This window comes from Selaginella moellendorffii, unplaced genomic scaffold, assembly GCF_000143415.4.
Source record: "Selaginella moellendorffii unplaced genomic scaffold, v1.0 SELMOscaffold_38, whole genome shotgun sequence".
In the NCBI taxonomy this organism is placed as follows: Eukaryota; Viridiplantae; Streptophyta; class Lycopodiopsida; order Selaginellales; family Selaginellaceae; genus Selaginella; species Selaginella moellendorffii.
Genome location: NW_003314299.1, coordinates 494,373 through 513,851, shown reverse-complemented (window position 1 = coordinate 513,851; position 19,479 = coordinate 494,373). Strand labels below are relative to the sequence as shown.

Below are 19,479 nucleotides of genomic sequence, written 5' to 3'. Positions count from 1 at the left end.
CATATTTGAAAGCATGAAACGCAGTTGGTAAGAGTTTGACTTCTAGTCTTAAATTCTCGCAAATTGACAACATAATCCAGGTAACATTGTTTTTTTTACCTTAGATTCTGTCAATGCCAAGCCCATACATTTGCCAGGAGAGGATACATAGCTCTGCTGCTCGCAAGTCCAGACACCCATTTAGATACGCAGGTTCCACACTCAGAGGCTCCAACATGCAGCTAAAAGGCACAGCCAATCCAAAGAAGTGGGAACAAATGGCATGTTTCCGATGAGTTCTCTTGCATTGTCAATGTAACCAGCTCTTGCCAAGCCATCGATCATGCAGGAGTAATGCTGGTGACATGGCTGAATGCCACAATCAAAAGCCATCGAAACAAAGCAACTTCTAGCACATTTAACACTGCCAACTTGGCCGTGAGCATTGAGAGCGGAGACAAATCCAACTTGGTTGTAAATGCCGGCCATCTGCACAGTGTGAAACAACTTAAACACAGAAACCGAATCCCCTGCCTGGGTACATGCACTGAGCATTGCATCCCAAGATACTTTATTCCTTCCTGGCATCTGGGCAAAAGTTTTTCTTGCAAGTGAACTCTGGCCACTAAGGCCATAGGCAGCAAGCATTCTAGTCCAAGAAATTACGTCCTTCTCCACCATTGCATTGAACATGACCCTTGCTTCTACCATATACCCGTTTTGGGCATAAGCATCAAGCATGGCATTCCAAGAAACTAGCTGTTGGTATGGCATTTTATCGAAAAATCGTCGTGTCAAAGTCCATATCTCTTGATCCTGCATAGACATACAATAGTGAACTCCACAATACTAAACTTTAACATATCATTTTGTCAAATATACACTTTGTTATTCTTGCATCTAAATTTGCAATCTAGTGTCATTTTATATTTAATAACTTTTTGTGATTTTTTTAAAGATTAATTTTTGGGACTAAAGTAAAATCCTAAAGCATGCATTTTTTTTACAAAGGAGGGTTTTGTTTATAAGCCTTTTTTCTATTTTATTACCTTAATTTGATGCTTAACAATCCTTCAGGAATGATTATCTACAATCATATTTAAGCTATCCTCTGGTCACCATGGTACTTCTCTTAAGGTTTACCAACCTTGGTTTTCCTTCTATATTTGTCAGCCATGAGAATTAAATTAAGCTTTAATACCAATGTTATAATCTAGTGTGAAAATACAAAATCTAATATTGTCTTAAAGTTTTTCACCACATAACCTTTTGATGAGTATAATAAGGATAAGCATAGTTGACTAACTTAAAACATAATTTAACTCCCCACTTATGTGATTGTCTATTTGACTAAGGTTTAAACCCAATCTTTATAATTCCAGAAGGAATTAAAGTGTGGCATCGCCTATCTCAAGTTCCTTCTCCTACAATGGACGCCCAACGAATCCCCCTGCTCAATCATGTTTGGGCTGGACAAATGTGGCACCACCAACAAGGTGCACTTCATCTACAAGCACAAGGGCCCCAAATCCGACAAGCACATCGAGCATCACCTCAAGTACCTGCCATCGCCAGTGGCTGACAAGCTCTCTCACGTCTACACAGCAGTGATCTACCCGAACAACACGCTCAAGATCCTCGTCGACGGCAAGGAGGAGAAGAGCGTCGACCTCCTCTCGAGCGACTTCGAGCCGGCCGTGATCCCGCCCAAGACCATCCCCGATCCCGACGACAAGAAGCCCCAGGACTGGGACGAGCGGGCGAAGATCCCCGATCCGGAAGCGACCAAGCCCAAGGATTGGGACGAGGACGCTCCACTGGAGATCGAGGACGCGGAGGCGGTCAAGCCCGATGACTGGCTGGACAACGAGCCGGACGAGGTTGACGATCCGGAAGCTAGCAAGCCCGCGGACTGGGACGACGAGGAGGATGGCGAGTGGGAGCCCCCGAAGATCAGCAACCCAAAGTGTGAGGAAGCGTCTGGGTGTGGAGAATGGAAGAGGCCCATGAAGAGGAACCCGGACTACAAGGGGAAGTGGTATCCTCCGATGATCGACAACCCGGCTTACAAGGGGATCTGGGCTCCGAAGCAAATACCGAACCCGGAGTACTTCGAGTTGGACAGGCCGGATCTAGAGCCGATCTCGGCGATAGGGATCGAGATCTGGACGATGCAGGACGGCATTCTTTTTGACAACATCCTGGTGGCGACCGACGAGGCTGTGGCAGCAGAGTACAGGGAGACGAAATGGAAGCCCAAGTACGAGGCTGAGAAGGAGAAGCAAAAAATTGAAGAAGTGACTCCTAGTCCTGACGGCATCCAGGTACTTTTCCTTTGTTTTCTTTTGTCCGTCTTTTTTTTTTTGTGTGTGTGTGACGACCTTGAATCTTTTCAGGCAAAGATGTTTGAGTACCTGCGCAAGGTTGCCGACATCCCGGCTTTGGCGTCACAGAAGGAAAAGATTCTTGTAAGTAAAACACATGAACATGGACTTTGTCTCGTATTCTAACTTTCTTTTCGGTCACGCTGTTTAAGATTCTTTTTGGTGGCAAGAAATCGCCCCCCAAGAAGACGAAGGTACAATTAGCCAATACCGTTGCGCGAGTTTTGGATTGTCATGGTTGTTTGTCTTGCGCAGGTGACTGTAGAGAAGTCCAAGAAGGAAGACATCTCCAGCCCGGACGATTCCAAGGATCAGGCAGAGGACGATGCGGCTGGCAACAGGTGACTGTAGAGAAGTCCAAGAAGGAAGACATCTCCAGCCCGGACGATTCCAAGGACAAGGCAGAGGACGATGCGGCTGGCAACAAGATTGAGAAGGAAGGCGAGGGCGCCCGCCAAAGGAGAACCCGACGCGAATTGTAAGAAAACAGGAGGCGAGAGAGAGCTAGAAGAATCAAAGCTTTTACTCGAGAGCAGACAAGAGAAGAGAGCTCAAAACGTTGTATTGTAAGTGGATGTTTCCCTTTTTTTTGGATTTTACTTGAATCACTATAGTACCTGAAGTACATAGAATTGCTGAATAGATTCTACGAGATTCTACTTACTAGTTCCAAAACAGTGCTAAGATCGTGGCCAGCTCAATCCTTGGCTGTAGAAAAACAAACAAGTTCAATTGGAAAACCCAGGAATATGTATATTTACAAACATTCATATGCATGGCTATTTCTCATACAGAGTATTTAGCAGCCTCCACCGCCGCCTCCGCAGCCACCACCACCACCACCGCCGCCACCGCCACCACAGCCTCCGCCGCCAGTGCCAGCACAAGCTCCGCCACCACTCACGAAGGCGCCCGGTGCTGCAGACGGGCGCCTTCGCCTCTGCTTTCGCCTGTTAGAGGATTGAGAGAAACCGAAACACATCTTGGATTGCGCAAGATAAAGGTATGATCGAGATTTTATGCACGTATTCCTCAAAGATTGGATAGACAATTGCAAGTTTGTAGTGTTACGTCTTGCGTTTCTTGAACACTCTGATGAAGTGTCACGACGTGGCACTGATTCAAATCAAAGCCGGACAGATCGCTTCCCAGCACGGCGCCTACATTGGCATCACTTACGAGTACAAGGACGCGAGCACTGGAAGAGTCGGGAACTATTTCGACCTCGTTCTTCCCGATGGCTCCATTGGATTTAGCTACAGAAAAGCTTCCATTCGTGGAGTGGTATGGAACTCCAGGGGATCCCATTCTGCCTGCCATCAAGACCGAGCTTGGCCGGATTGGAGGAGCTATTTGTTAAGATTTCGAGTTTCCAGACATGATGCGCCAGGCCGGGAAAAAGAGGTAGAGCGAAGTTATGATGATGTTCTTTAAGTTCTTGGTGGATGTGCTAAGATTAATATCGTGCTCCAACCAGCCGAGACTTGGGGACCAACTGGTCCCCGGGTGAAAGAGGCCGATGCTTTCCACGTTGTGGAGAACGGCTTTAGCTGGTTTCGATGCTCCACGGGAGGCGTTTCAGCGGTTGTAGATCCATATCTGCAGACATTCGATTACAGGTGTGACAGTGTTAGATCAATGCGGCTGTGATATTCTTTAGTTTCCCTTTGCTTGACAGGGAAGGTATCTCCGTCTCAGTCTTCGCCATGGCACTCCCAGTACTCGGGAAGGCCTGGACGCTTTACCCAAGCTACGGCTTTCTTTTCGCTTGGCTAGTGGCAGCACTTGCTGCGGTACACGTCTCCATGCTCTGCCTCCCTCTTGGAGCAGTGACGTACATCCTTGACAAGTCCCCGCCCGCCTTTGTGTTCTACATCACTGGTGACCGATCCTTCAAGGAGTTTGAGAGGTCGGAGCTACATTGCGTGCTGTTGTCAGAGGAATCAAACGTGCTTGTCTAAGGTTCTGGTGAAGCCCAATCTGTAAGGAAGTGTATACAAAACATGGGTGATATGGACGTAGCACTTGCATTGACTTAATCGCAACGAGACTAGGCCGGATACAAGCACCAGACGATTTGGAGGAGTCCAAGGCGTTGGATCGAGTCGGCTGGAGTGTCAATTGCAAAGAAGGCAGCCCCACGCTGCCTTGACGAGGGCATCGTTCCATCTCCATCGCTCCGAAGAGCTTTGTGTGAGCATCGTGGGGCAAAGGAATATTTGCTTTCTTAGTACCTATCATGGTCGTCGTCAGGCATTAAACATTGGTCGTTTGATAGTTTTCGATGAAGAGTTTTGAGAACATTCGCATAGAATCAAACACCTCAGCAGATCATCAAACACAATTTTCGCCTACTGCACTTTCCACCATACTTGCATCCAAACATTCGAACAAAACCGGATTCAAACGGGTATCGAATGTTTAATACCTGTCTAGCTTTTTTTTGAACGGGTATAATGGTTTTCAGTTTTAATATAATTAAAAAATAATTAATTGTTACTAAACAAAGTTTAACATAATATAATATAGGTTTAATCTAATCTTCATCCTCCGAATCTAGAACATCATCACCACTAGCACTGTCATCATCAGGTTGTTGAAGAGGTTCTTCAACAACCTCTTGAAGTGCAAGGATCCTTTGCCACTGAGGCTCAAGCTCAAGGTTATCAAGATCATGCTCAATAAGCCTCAAACTCCCGGACTCGATCTTCTGTATGACATGCATATTTGTGTGCACAAAAACCAGCTTCTCCAAGTTTTTGGAGAGCAGTCGAGACTTCCTCTTCGTCTAGATCATGCTCCATGAGCTCCAGTTTCGCTCGCATGGTGAAGCACAAACTAGCTGACTCAAGATCCATAAAGCAAGCCTTTGAAGTTCTAGTGTGCCTACACCAAAGTTGCTCCACCAACTCACCGGGTGTTTCCAGTTCTCCATCTATACAAGAGAATCAGTTTAAAAAGTTGACAAACAAACAGTTTATACGCACCTGCTTTGCTGCCTCCGAAGAAAACAAATGGCCAAGTTGTTGACGGAAACTCTGAAACTCGTGCAGCAGCTTGTGTTGAAGTCCTCAATCTCCTTTGCAATACAACTCTAGGTACTCCACAAAATCTTCCTAAGCCTCCTGGTCGAGAGGGAGATGAAGAAAAGTTGGGTTCAGAACAAAAGCAACTCCATGCAAGATCGAATGCATCTGGAACCAACAAGCTGCTTTCCAACCTCCCTTGCCATGATCCTCCATCATGAACCTGTTGATCTCCTTGACCTCTTCCTCGGCTAAAATCCCAGTCTCAACAGCCTCTGAAAGCTTCTCATTCATCCAGTCCATAGCCTCGAAAATAAGACTGGACGTTGCCCCCTCCCGGTCCGCAAGCTTCAAGACCTTGAGGAGCAGTCCAAGCAGCACCAACAAGTGCTGGCACCTAGTCCAGAAAGAGTTAGGAGTCTCTTCTAAGATCTGAGTTTGAATGCACTGGGCTTTGGCGGTCTTCGTGACGTCCAATCGCCGCCACTCGGAGCTCACAACCATCTCCTTCAATGCCTCCAAGGTCGTCAGATTTAGGAGCTGAGACATCACTAGAAACATGTAAGCGAGCCTTGTGCTCGCCGGCTTGATGAGATCTCCATTGCTCAGCTTCCGAAACAAAGCCAGAACATGAGGTTTTTTGGTGATAAAAGTTACCACCTCGTTGCAGCCTTTCACCAGTGGTTTTACCCATGACAAGCTCCCAATGTCTTCAAAGAGAAGGTCCAAGACGTGGCACACACACTAGCTGTGGAGAATGTGAGGATACTCAGCTGTCATGAGTTCTCCCATTTGCACACAGTTTGATGCATTGTCAGTGATCACCTGAACAATGTTTTTTTCGCCAACTTCTTGAATCACTTTCTTCAGCTCAACCCAAATCCACTCTCCCGTCTTTGTCCTGCCCTCGGAATTTATAGACTTCAAGAAAACCGAACCCTGGACGTTGGAGGCCATGAAGTTGATCAAGGATCGGCTACGGTTGTTAGACCAGCCATCGGTGACGATACTAACTCCATATCTTCTCCACCCCTCATGGATTGGATCAAGTCGAGCATTGACACTATCATAAAGCTTCTTCAGTTGTGTACTCCGTAGCTTCTCATATCCCATCATCTGTGCAAGAGCTCTAGGGCTGAAGTCAATAGCAGCTTGAAGAAACTTCCTCAGATTTGGCCTCCGAATGGTGTTGAAAGGGATATTTTCAACATAGAAGAACTCGGCCACGGCATCATCCAGACATTGAACCTTTGCAGACTTCATCATCTTTTGAATGTCACCATCCAGCGCCGGTGCAGCACTTCGTTTAAGACTGCTGCTCCCAGAAAGTGGAACACTGCCGCTGCTCACCTCACCCAGCCCTCCGGTAGCCCCACCACTTGCCCCGCAGCTGGCACCACCGCTCACCTCACTGACCTCAATCTCGTGAGCTAAGGCAAGTCTCTCTTGGGGACTTGCTGCAATCATGGAGCTCTTTGTGAGCTCCACACAATTAAAAGATGCCCGAGCCTTGTTCACCACCTCCAGTGGCACCTGTCCTATACAAATCTCTACATTCCTTCCTTTCATACCCCCAAGGTGAACATAAACTCGTTCAGCCGTGCCGGTGTAAGTATTTGAGCAATACTTACACTTCCATGGACTCACCCCGTGGCTTGTCTCGGATGTCGACAGAACATGAGCCCAGCTCCAGCATGGCTGCCTTCCTCCCCCCATCCCAGACTTACCTCAACGCTTCCGGATCCTGCAAACCCTGATTTTACGTGAACCCTAAATCCTAAGTAAAAGAAAGCATATTCTTTAGGGTTTTTAAAAATATTCTTGGTGTTTAAACGCCATTTTAAACGCCATATTATATGCACGTTTTAAACGGCGTTTTTTATTAATCATACCCGTTCAAATGCAAATATGCTTTCCACATACCTCAATCGCTAGGTATTGCAAGGTATCTGTTTGATTGAAGTTGCTCGCGATCTCTCACCCTGGTGATTTGGTCCAGGAGGTCCACGCTCAGATCCTGGGAATGTTGGGTGTTATATAGACAAATGATTTGTTTTTTTCCCATGAAGCATCGATGCTTCATGGGAACATCAAGAATCCAGTCGCATGAGCAATTGGTACTTCTAGTCTTAAATTCTCGAGCAATTTGACAGCATAATCCAGGCAGCAGTTTTTTTTTCCTTAGATTCTATCAATGCCAAGCCCATACATTTGCCAAGGGAGGATACATAGCTCTGCTGCTCGCAATTCCAGACACCCATTTTGATACGCAGGTTCCACACTCGAGGCTCCGACATGCAGCTAAAAGGCACAGCCAATCCAAAGAAGTGGGAACAAATGGCATGTTTCCGATGAGTTCTCTTGCATTGTCGATGTAACCAGCTCTTGCCAAGCCATCGATTATGCAGGAGTAATGCTGGTGACATGGCTGAATACCACAATCAAAAGCCATCGAAACAAAGCAACTTCTAGCACATTTAACACTGCCAACTTGGCCGTGAGCATTGAGAGCGGAGACAAATCCAACTTGGTTGTAAATGCCGGCCATCTGCATAGTGTGAAACAACTCAAACACAGAAACAAAATCCCCTGCTTGGGTACATGCAGTGAGCATTGCATCCCAAGAAACTTCATTCTTCCCTGGCATCTGGGCAAAAGTTTTTCTTGCAAGTGAAATCTGGCCACTAAGGCCATAGCCAGCAAGAATTATAGTCCTTCTCCACCATTGCATTGAACATGACCATTGCTTCTGCCATATACCCGTTTTGGGCATAAGCATCAAGCATGGTGTTCCAGGAAACTAGCTGCTGGTATGGCATTTTATCGAAAAATCATCATTGTCAAGTCCATATCTCTTGATCCTGCATAGACATATAGCAACAATACTAAATTCTAACATGGCATTTTGTTAAATATACATTTTGTTATTCTTGCATCCAAAATTGCAATTTAATGTTATTTTATATTTAATAAGTTTTTGTTATTGTTTCAAAGATTATTTGTCATTACTTTAACTCAGGTAAAAGCTTAAAATGTGCATTCTTTCCAAAAGAGGGTTTTGTTTATAAATTTTTTCTATCCTATTTGGTGCTTAAGAATCCTCCTTTTGCCAAGGAATGATCATCTACGATTATCTCTTTACTTCTTTTAGGGTTTGCCAAACTTTAATTCTCTACAATTGTTAGCTATGAGAATTGAATTGGGTTTCAATATTAATGTTAGTGTGAAAATAAAAGATTTAATCTCCTCTTAAGGTTCTTCACCACCTAACTACCCCCGAGCTTTTGAACTTTTCAAGTTCCTTCTCCTGCAAGAGGCTGGATGGACGCCCGGCAATTTCAGCAACGAATCCCCCTACTCAATCATGTTTGGGCCAGACAAATGCGGCACCACCAACAACATCCACTTCATCTACAAGCACATCGAGCATCACCTCAAGTACTTGCCATCGCCAGTGGCTGACAAGCTCTCTCACGTCTACACAACAGTGATCTACCCGAACAACACGCTCAAGATCCTCGTCGACGGCAAGGAGGAGAAGAGCGTCAACCTCCTCGTGAGTGACTTCGAGCCAGCCGTGATCCCGCCCAAGACCATCCCCGATCCCGACGACAAGAAGCCCCAGGACTGGGACGAGTGGGCGAAGATCCCCGATCCGGAAGCGACCAAGCCCAAGGATTGGGACGAGGACGCTCCACTGGAGATCGAGGACGCGGAGGCGGTCAAGCCCGCCGGACGAGGTTGACGATCTAAACAAAAGGAAAGAATAGAAGAAAGAAAATGGAAAAGCTAGATCTAGATGATGCAAAATTTAAATTTAAACCAAAATCCTAAATCCAAACACTCAAAACAATAAAAAATGCCCCTCACCCCCACCAATATGAGGGTATGGAATATGGCAATGTAAATACATGGAATATGAAAAGGGAATACAAAAAATGTGCATATCAATTAACCCAAAAACCTTAGTTTATATATAAAAGCGAGTGGTCTAAATTGAAACTAATCTGATGACTACCAAAATCCCACTATGCTAATATTAGTATACAACATCATAGCCATACACTTGGACCTCACATGTTTAGTATTATCCAACTTAAAAGCAGAATAAACTAGAATATACTAAAAAAGTGTTTAAATAGAAAACCAATCTAATTATTAAATGGTAGAATATCTTAAAATATCAAAGTTAGTGGTAAAGGTGGTTATCCTAAGACCCAATATCCCAATACCCTTAATCAATTGGAATATAATATTTTATTCATATGCTCTTTCTTTCTATATTTCATCCTTAACCAATTGAAAAAAATATACATTTTTATGCATTTCCTTCTATATTTGATCATCTCTTAAGTAACATTCATATGAGAGCCTGATTCTTTTGTTAAATGTTAATCAAATATATAGTATAATTCCTGTAGTTAATCAATAGAATTTAGATTTCCGGGAAGTCATCTAACCCATTATTATTTACAATATTTAACCCTAAATATTTTAAATTTCTTAACTAATTGAAAAATGATTCTTTCTCGTTATATTTGAACTTTTATGCAAGTCATTCTCTTTGATTACTCATAATTTACAAATAAGTTAAAAACTTTATGCAACTAGTGTGTTCTAGGAACAATTGAACATAATATTTTTTTGGATTACTTCCAATAGCTTTTGCAACTTGGTGGGAACAAAGCAAAAAATTAAAGATTTGCAATCCAAGAATCAAAAGAATTTTTTAAATGATGGTGAGTTATCTCATGGCCATATCAAAACATTAATGACTAAGTGGCAGCTTAAACAAATATAATTATTTCATGGTTTTAATTTTTATAATCCAAAAAAAACAAGTGGGAAAGAAGATGTAAATATGGGTAAAGGGATAGGAGTCTTGTATTACAAGTAAATTAAGTTTTTTCAGTTAACTTCAGAGGTTTGGTCTATATTTAAGATATAGTATTAAACACTGATTACAAAAGGATTTTATGAGTGAAAAAATTAAAACTGCTAGATTAAAGTATATTCTAAAATATACCTAAATATTTATTATATAATCCTTTCACCTTATAAATAATTTAATTTTTGATGAATATAATAAGAATATAAATTACCACCTACATTCAAACAAGCACCAAGAGACATGACGAAGGTGGCACTGTTGGTCATTTTCTCGGCTGCATGCACCATCTTCTCCGGATTCCAAAACGTTGCCATTTGTTCTTGGCTCCAGCCATTTCTCCTCTTGCATTTCTTCCTCAAGTCAGGGATTTCGCGCAATTCTTGCTCATGGCGCTCCGCAGCGCTCACAATTCTCCTGGCGCTCCTCCTCCAGACCACCGCCGCGAGCCTGGCATTCTTGGCATTCTTCCCGGGAAAGGTGAGCCCGGACAACTCCAAGGCCAGCAGGGTGCCAATTGTGGGAATAATCTGGGCACTGTTGCTGTGGATGTTTCTTCTCCTCCCATTTCTTGCAAGCATCGGCTACAGGAAGCGTTTTGATCGAGCAAGAATCTCCCAGCCGCTGGTATTCGCGTCGATCTGGACCACGGCGTGGTTGTTGTGGAATCGATTCGGCGGCGTCGGCTCCTTCCTCCATCCGGCCGTTTCCCAGGTTACAATCTTGCCGCTGGTGATGAGCGCCGGCGTGTGGGGGATCGATGGGATCGCATTCCTCATGGCGTGGTTCTCGGCGATTCTCCACGACAGGGCCGTTCTCGACGAGAATCTTTCCAAGATGGAGAAATCCGACAAGAAGCGTGCTACGCAGCTGCATCGCGGCCACTCCCTGGCGTTTGGAGCCATTGCTCTCTCGATCTTGTTCTACGGCAGCGCCAGGGTCTCCATTTTCTCGGGGGATTTCTTCCAGAAGGACATCGCCCTCACGATGAAGAAAACAGTGCCGGTCTCTTGCGTCCTGGGCAAGCTCCTCTTCTACGAGGACATGGATGTGATGCTCAACAGGACGAGCCAGCGCCTCCGAGCCGGCGATCGATTGGTCCTCTGGTCCGAGGCTGCGGTGAAACTCGACCTCAAACAGGAGAGGGATTCTCTCCAATTCAAAGCCGGACAGATCGCTTCCCAGCACGGTGCCTACGTTGGCATCACTTACGAGTACAAGGACGCGAGCGTCGGGAACTATTTCGACCTCGTTCTTCCCGATGGCTCCATTGGATTTAGCTACAGGAAATCCCACTTGGTTCCATTCATGGAGTGGTATGGAACTCCAGGGGATCCCATTCTTCCTGCCATCAAGACCGAGCTCGGGTGGATTGGAGGAGCTATTTGTTATGATTTCGAGTTTCCAGACCTGATGCGGCAGGCCGGGAAAAAGAGGTAGAGCGAAGTTATGACGGTGTTCTCTAAATTTCTCGTGAATGTGCTAGGATTGATATCATGCTCCAACCAGCCGCGACTTGGGGACCAACTGGTCCCCGGGTGATAGAGGCCGATGCTTTCCGTGTTGTGGAGAATGGCTTTAGTTGGTTTCGATGCTCCACGGGAGGCGTTTCAGCGGTTGTAGATCCATATCTCCAGACATTCGATTACAGGTGTGACAGTTTTGATCAATCAAAGCTCTCTAATATTCTTCTGTTTCTTTGGCAGGGAAGGTATCTCTGACTCGGTCTTCGCCATGGCACTCCCAGTACCCGGGAAGGCCTGGACACTTTACCCAAGCTATGGCTTTCTTTACGCTTGGCTAGTGGCAGCACTCGCTGCGGTACACGTCTCCATGCTCTGCCTCCCTCTTGGAGCCGTGATGTACATCCTTGACAAGTCCCCTCCCGCCTTTGTGTTCTACATCACTGGTGACCGATCCTTCAAGGAGTTTGAGAGGTCGGAGCTACGTTGCGTGCTGTTGTCAGAGGAATCAAGCGTGCTTGTCTAAGATTCTTGTGAAGCCCAATCTGTAAGGAAGTGTATACAAAACATGGGTGAAATGGACGTAGCATTTGCATTGACTTAATCGTCCTTTGGTACAGCGACACTAGGCCGGATACCGAAGCACCACATGATTTGGAGGAGTCCAAGGCGTTGGATCGAGTCAGCTGGAGTATCGATTGCAAAGAAGGCAGCCCCACGCTGCCATGACGAGGGCATCGCGTATCTCCATCGCTCCGACGTGTGAGCATCGTGGGGCAAAGAAATATTTGCTTTGTTAGTACCTATCATGGCAGCAAGTATCGTCGTCAGGCATTAAACATTGATCGTTTTCTAGTTTTCCATGACGAGTTTTGAGAACATTCGCATAGAATCAAACACATTCCCTCAGGCGGATCATCAAACACAATTTTCGCCTGCTGCACTTTCCACACACCTCAATCGCTAGGTATTGCAAGGTATCTGTCTGATTGAAGTTGCTCACGATCTCTCAGAGCCTCTGATGATTTGGTCCAGGAGGTCCACGCTCACATCCTGGGAATGATGGGTGTTATATAGACAAATGATTTGTATTTTTCCCATTTTGTAAGCATGAAACGCAATTGGTACTTCTAGTCTCAAATTCTCGAGCAATTTGACAACATAATCCAGGCAGCAGTTTATTTTTTCCTTAGATTCTATCAATGCCAAGCCCATACATTTGCCAGGAGAGGATACATAGCTCTGCTGCTCGCAATTCCAGACACCCATTTTGATACGCAGGTTCCACACTCGAGGCTCCGACATGCAGCTAAAAGGCACAGCCAATCCAAAGAAATGGGAACAAATGGCATGTTTCCAATGAGTTCTCTTGCATTGTCGATGTAACCAGCTCTTGCCAAGCCATCGATTATGCAGGAGTAATGCTGGTGACATGGCTGAATGCCACAGTCAAAAGCCATCGAAACAAAGCAACTTCTAGCACATTTAACACTCCCAACTTGGCCGTGAGCATTGAGAGTGGAGACAAATCCAACTTGGTTGTAAATGCCGGCCAGCTGCATAGTGTGAAACAACTCAAACACAGAAACAAAATCCCCTGCTTGGGTACATGCAGTGAGCATTGCATCCCATGAAACTTCATTCTTCCCTGGCATCTGGGCAAAAGTTTTTCTTGCAAGTGAACTCTGGCCACTAAGGCCATAGGCAGCAAGCATTCTAGTCCAAGAAATTACGTCCTTCTCCACCATTGCATTGAACATGACCCTTGCTTCTACCATATACCCGTTTTGGGCATAAGCATCAAGCATGGTGTTCCAAGAAACTAGCTGTTGGTATGGCATTTTATCGAAAAATCGTCATGTCAAAGTCCATATCTCTTGATCCTGCATAGACATACAATAGTGAACTCCACAATACTAAACTTTAACATATCATTTTGTCAAATATCTACAATCATATTTAAGCTATCCTCTGGTCACTATGGTACTTCTCTTAAGGTTTACCAACCTTGGTTTTCCGTCTATATTTGTCAGCCATCAAAATTAAATTAAGCTTTAATATCTAGTGTAAAAATACAAAATCTAATATTCTCTTAAAGTTTTTCACCACATAACCACTCTTGAGCTTTTGAGTTTGATGAGCATAATAAGGATAATGGGACTTAAAACATAATTTAACTCATTGTCTGTTTGACTAAGGTTTAAACCCAATCTCTATAATTCCAGAAGGGATTAGAATGTGGCATCGCCTATCTCAAGTTCCTTCTCCTACAATGGACGCCCGGCAATTTCAGCAACGAATCCCCCTACTCAATCATGTTTGGGCTGGACAAATGTGGCACCACCAACAAGGTGCACTTCATCTACAAGCACAAGGGCCCCAAATCCGACAAGCACATCGAGCATCACCTCAAGTACCCGCCATCGCCAGTGGCTGACAAGCTCTCTCACGTCTACACGGCAGTGATCTACCCGAACACGCTCAAGATCCTCGTCGACGGCAAGGAGGAGAAGAGCGTCGACCTCCTCGCGAGCGACTTCGAGCCGGCCGTGATCCCGCCCAAGACCATCCCCGATCCCGACGACAAGAAGCCCCAGGACTGGGACGAGCGGGCGAAGATCCCCGATCCGGAAGCGACCAAGCCCAAGGATTGGGACGAGGACGCTCCACTGGAGATCGAGGACGCGGAGGCGGTCAAGCCCGCCGGACGAGGTTGACGATCCGGAAGCTAGCAAGCCCGCGGACTGGGACGACGAGGAGGATGGCGAGTGGGAGCCCCCGAAGATCAGCAACCCAAAGTGTGAGGAAGCGTCTGGGTGTGGAGAATGGAAGAGGCCCATGAAGAGGAACCCGGACTACAAGGGGAAGTGGTATCCTCCGATGATCGACAACCCGGCTTACAAGGGGATCTGGGCTCCGAAGCAAATACCGAACCCGGAGTACTTCGAGTTGGACAAGCCGGATCTAGAGCCGATCTCGGCGATTGGGATCGAGATCTGGACGATGCAGGACGGCATTCTTTTTGACAACATCCTGGTGGCGACCGAAGAGGCTGTGGCAGCAGAGTACAGGGAGACGAAATGGAAGCCCAAGTACAAGGCTGAGAAGGAGAAGCAAAAAATTGAAGAAGCGACTCCGAGTCCTGACGGCATCCAGGTACTTTTCCTTTGTGTTCTTTTGTCGTTTTTTTTTTTCTTTGTGTGTGTGACGACCTTGAATCTTTTCAGGCAAAGATGTTTGAGTACCTGCGCAAGGTTGCCGACATCCCGGCTTTGGCGTCACAGAAGGAAAAGATTCTTGTAAGTAAAACACATGAGCATGGACTTTGTCTCGTATTCTAACTTTCTTTTCGTTTGTGACAGGATCTTCTGGAGAAGGCCGAGAAGTTCCCAACCATTTCTTTGAGCGCCATAGCTGTGATCCCGCTCGTCTTGGTGGTCACGCTGTTTAAGATTCTTTTTGGTGGCAAGAAATCGCCCCCCAAGAAGACGAAGGTACAATTAGCAATACCCTGCGCGAGTTTTGGACTGTCATGGTTGTTTGTCTTGCGTAGGTGACTGTAGAGAAGTCCAAGAAGGAAGACATCTCCAGCCCGGACGATTCCAAGGACAAGGCGGAGGACGACGCGGGTGGCAACGAGATTGAGAAGGAAGGCGAGGGCGCCCGTCAAAGGAGAACCCGACGCGAATCGTAAGAAAACAGGAGGCGAGAGAGAGCTAGAAGAATCAAAGCTTTTACTCGAGAGAAGACAAGAGAAGAGCGCTCAAAACGTTGTATTGTAAGTTGGATGTTTCCCTTTTTTTGGATTTTACTTGAATCACTATAGTACCTGAAGTACATAGAATTGCTGAATAGATTCTACGAGATTCTACTTACTAGTTCCGAAACAGTGCTAAGGTCGTGGCCAGCTCAATCCTTGGCTGTAGAAAAACAAACAAGTTCAATTGGAAAACCCAGGAATATGTATATTTACAAACATTCATATGCATGGCTATTTCTCATACAGAGTATTTAGCAGGCTCCGCCGCCGCCGCCTCCGCAGCCACCACCACCACCACCACCACAGCCTCCGCCGCCAGTGCCAGCACAAGCTCCGCCACTGCCGGCATCCCCCACGAAGGCGCCTGTTGCTGCAGACGGGCGCCTTTGCCTCTGCTTTCGCCTAGAGGATTGAGAGAAACCGAAACACATCTTGGATTGCGCAAGAGAAAGGTATGATCGATGCGAGGAGGCTTGCACTTATATACTAGGCAGGAGAACATCTGATTGGCCACAAGGTCTGACCATATGAAGCAAGCAAAGCAACTTCCTTCACGCACAATTTGACGAGATTTTATGCACGTATTCCTCAAAGATTGGATAGACAACTGCAAGTTTGTAGTGTTATGTCTTGCGTTTCTTGAACACTCTGATGAAGTGTCACGACGTGGCACTGATTGCATAAACTTCTCCAGGTCCACGCGCTATCATTGATTTTTTGTTTGGGAGCTTGTGTAGACATTTGCTAGTAAAGCATAGGGTGTCTTGGGGGTTGCGTCGGCTACGTCCATTACAGATCTCACTACATCGTCTCCCAGTATTAGATTGTTATAATCCTCGTGGCTCTTGCATGCTCCGAGAAGGCACGTCCACTCGAGAGCACTGGGAACGAACGGCATGCTTAAGATTAGATCTTTGGCGTCGTGAAGAGTAAAGCAGCTTCACGTAGTTTGCTAGTTAGAACAAACGCATTTAACATTGTGTTCCACGAAACCATATCCATTTCGGGCATCTCGTTAAAGAGTCTTAAAGCAAAGTCACAATGCCCAGATTGAGCATACGCCGAAAGAATAGAGTTCCAAGAGCACAGGTCTAGCTGCGGCATTTGATAAAATCTTCACAAGCTCCTAGTCTGAGGGTTGTGAGAGCAACATTATCGTACAGGAAGTAAGATCAAGCTCCGGCATTTGATAGAAAAAGCTCTTGGTTTCCTCCCCGGGGCTGTTCTTGGCAAGAACAGCGAGCATTGTTGTCCACGACAAGAGAGCTCTCTGCGCCATGGAGTCAAATATAAGCTTTGATTGTCTAGCATCACGGCAGCATCGCATCACGGTTTTGCACGAAACGAGATCTATCTCAGGCATCTCGCGGAAAATCCTTTGTGCCGAATCGACATCCTCGTTCAGTCCGTACGCGCCAAGCATCGTGGTCCAGGCGACGAGATCGTGCTGCGGCATTGCATCAAACAAAAGCTTTGCTCCGTGCAAATCTCCGCCCTGCGACAAGGCAACCAAGATTGTCGTCCATGACACAAGGTCACGAGCCTCCATAGAATCGAAAACACGTTTCGCTCCCTCTACATGCCCGTTCCGGGCGTATGCCGCAAGAATGGAATTCCTAGACACGAGATCATACTCGGGCATCCCGGAGATAATCCTTTCGGCATATTTTAGATCCCAGCTGTGTGCGTGGACTGACAGGATTGCACTCCATGAGAGAAGGCTGTGTTGCGGCATCTCATCAAATGTTTTTTGGGCATTGACAAGATGCCCATTTCGGGCATATGCCAAGAGCATGGATGTCCATGCAAAGACATCCTTTTGCGGCATTTTGTCGAAGATCTCTTTTGCATGTTTAAGATGGGAGTTTTGAGTGAAAGCCCACGAAAAGGAGTCTTTGTGTTTGATGGTATCAAAGATTTGGGGTGCCTCTTGTGGGCTTCCATATTTGCCAAACATCTGGATGAGTTTGTTGCTGAGGAAGGAATCATCAGAAAGTGGATGATTCCTTTTAAGATTCAAGTAAATCTCTCTTGCTTCATAAAGGCTTTTGCAGGATTGAATAAAATGAATGTTAGAGTTTCTGTTCATAATCCAACCCAAAATATTGGACTCAAGATTGTTGTAAGAACATGCCTAGATTAAATAATATTTAATGATAATAATAAAAACTCATTATGAGAAGAATAATTTGTTTGTAACACTGTTTAGTATTTTTTATTAACCTAATTGATCAATCCAAATTAAATAGTAGAATAAAGTAGAATATACTAAAAAAGTGTTTAAACACAAAATGAATTTAATTATTAGATGGTAGAATATTTTAAAATATCAAAGTTAGTGCTAAAAGTGGTTATCCTAACACTCAATATCCTAATACCCTTAATCAGTTGCAAAATGAAATGTTTTATTCATATGCTCTTTCTTTCTATATTTCACAATAATATCCCAAAATCTTTAACTAATTGAAAAAAGATATGCATTCTTATTCATAAACTTTTTCTTTTTATATTTGATCATTTTTTTAAGTAGCACTCCCTTGAGAACCCCACTCTTTTATTAGATGTTTATTAAACATATAGTGTGATTCCCCTAGCCAACTAATATAATTTTAATTTCTGGGAAGTTATCTAACGCATTATTATTCAAACCTAAGAATATTTAATCCAAAATATCCCAAAATTTTTAACTAATTGAAAAATAAAGTATAATTGGTTCTTTCTTTTTATATTAAACTTTTATGTAAATCAGAATAATAGCCCTGTTTGAATATAACATTTTTTTAGATTGTTTTCAATAACTTTTGCAACTTGGTGGGAACAAAGCAAAAATTCAAAAATTTGTAGTCCAAAAATCAAATTTTTTTTTTAAATGATGGTGAGTTATCTTTGGCCATATCAAATATTAATGACCTCTAGGTAGCAGCTTAAACAAATATAATTATTTCATGGTTTTAATATTTTATAATCCAAAAAATACAAGTGGGAAAGAAGATGTAAATATCGGGAAGGGGATAGGAGTCTTGTATTACAAGAAAGTCAAGTAGGACAATTTTTTTTTCCTCTGAGGGATTTCAGTTAACTTTAGACGTTTAGTCTATATTTAAGATATACTATTAAGCACTGATTACAAACGAATTTTATGAGTGAAAAAATTAAAACCAATAAATTAAAGTATATTCCCTAAATATTTATAGTATTTTTCTTTCACCTTATAAATATTTTAATTTTTTATGAATATAATAAGAATATAAATTAAACAAGCACCAAGAGACATGAAGAAGGTGGCACCGTTGGCCATTCTCTCAGTGGCGTGCACTTTCTTCTCTGGTTTCCAAACTGTTGCAATTTGTTCTTGGCTCCAACCATTTTTCCTCCTGCATTTCTTCCACAAATCAGGGATTTCGCACAATTCTTGCTCATGGAGCTCTGGGGCGCTCACAATTCTCCTGATGCTCATCCTCCACACCACTGCCACAAGCCTAGCGTTCCTGGCATTCTTCCCGGGAAAGGTGAGCCTGGACAACTCCACCACCAGCAGCGTGCCAATTGTGGGAAGAATTTGGGCACTGGCACTGTGGATGTTTCTTCTCCTCCCATTTGTTGCAAGCATCGGCTACAGGAAGCGTTTTGACCGAGCAAGAACGTCCCAGCCGCTGGTATTCGCGTCGATCTGACCACGGCGTGGTTGTTATGGAATCGATTCGGCGGCGTCGGCTCCTTCCTCCATCCCGCCGTTTCCCAGGTTACAATCTTGCCGCTGGTGATGAGCACCGGCGTGTGGGGGATCGATGGGATCTCATTCCTCATGGTGTGGTTCTCGGCGATTCTCCACGACAGGGCCGTTGTAGCGCATGTAATCATGGGATGAGATTTGGATATACTGTCACTGTGGATCCTTGGAACCTTGGGGGATAAATGGGGATAAAATAGCCACTAAGGGCTCTCTCATTAAGCAATTGCCCCTTTTCTAGTTGGCTTA

At 44.7% G+C, this 19,479-nt stretch overlaps 4 protein-coding genes and 1 long non-coding RNA gene across 6 annotated transcripts; 3 read left to right on the top strand and 2 right to left on the bottom strand.

Annotated features, from left to right (window-relative positions):
• Nucleotides 1-201: 201 nt before the first annotated feature.
• Nucleotides 202-753, bottom strand: LOC112349354 (pentatricopeptide repeat-containing protein At4g02750-like). The gene has a single exon (XM_024683632.1). It carries the CDS (start codon nucleotides 751-753, stop codon nucleotides 202-204), a length of 552 nt encoding a protein of 183 aa, XP_024539400.1.
• A 671-nt stretch (nucleotides 754-1,424) lies between these two features.
• Nucleotides 1,425-15,594, top strand: LOC112349321 (calnexin homolog). The gene is made up of 5 exons (XM_024683583.1): nucleotides 1,425-1,859; nucleotides 14,453-14,896; nucleotides 14,968-15,039; nucleotides 15,103-15,234; nucleotides 15,294-15,594. Exons 1-5 carry the CDS (start codon nucleotides 1,440-1,442, stop codon nucleotides 15,432-15,434), a joined length of 1,209 nt encoding a protein of 402 aa, XP_024539351.1. The 5' UTR covers nucleotides 1,425-1,439; the 3' UTR covers nucleotides 15,435-15,594.
• LOC112349325 lies at nucleotides 3,526-4,397 on the top strand. The gene is made up of 2 exons (XR_002993362.1): nucleotides 3,526-3,982; nucleotides 4,042-4,397. It is a non-coding gene; the product is annotated as an uncharacterized LOC112349325 (long non-coding RNA).
• Nucleotides 10,464-12,344, top strand: LOC112349320 (apolipoprotein N-acyltransferase-like). The gene is made up of 3 exons (XM_024683582.1): nucleotides 10,464-11,713; nucleotides 11,764-11,928; nucleotides 11,984-12,344. Exons 1-3 carry the CDS (start codon nucleotides 10,521-10,523, stop codon nucleotides 12,264-12,266), a joined length of 1,641 nt encoding a protein of 546 aa, XP_024539350.1. The 5' UTR covers nucleotides 10,464-10,520; the 3' UTR covers nucleotides 12,267-12,344.
• Nucleotides 15,455-17,655, bottom strand: LOC112349322 (pentatricopeptide repeat-containing protein At2g35030, mitochondrial-like). 2 transcript variants are annotated; one of them, XM_024683585.1, is made up of 2 exons: nucleotides 15,714-17,655; nucleotides 15,455-15,660 (listed from the first exon to the last, which is right to left on the bottom strand). In XM_024683585.1, the coding sequence occupies exon 1, from the start codon at nucleotides 17,587-17,589 to the stop codon at nucleotides 16,627-16,629; it is 963 nt and encodes a 320-aa protein (XP_024539353.1). In that variant the 5' UTR covers nucleotides 17,590-17,655; the 3' UTR covers nucleotides 15,455-15,660; nucleotides 15,714-16,626. The 2 variants fall into 2 exon arrangements, with proteins under 2 accessions (XP_024539353.1, XP_024539352.1); XM_024683584.1 differs by having other exon boundaries at nucleotides 15,718-17,655.
• Between the last annotated feature and the right edge of the window lie 1,824 nt (nucleotides 17,656-19,479).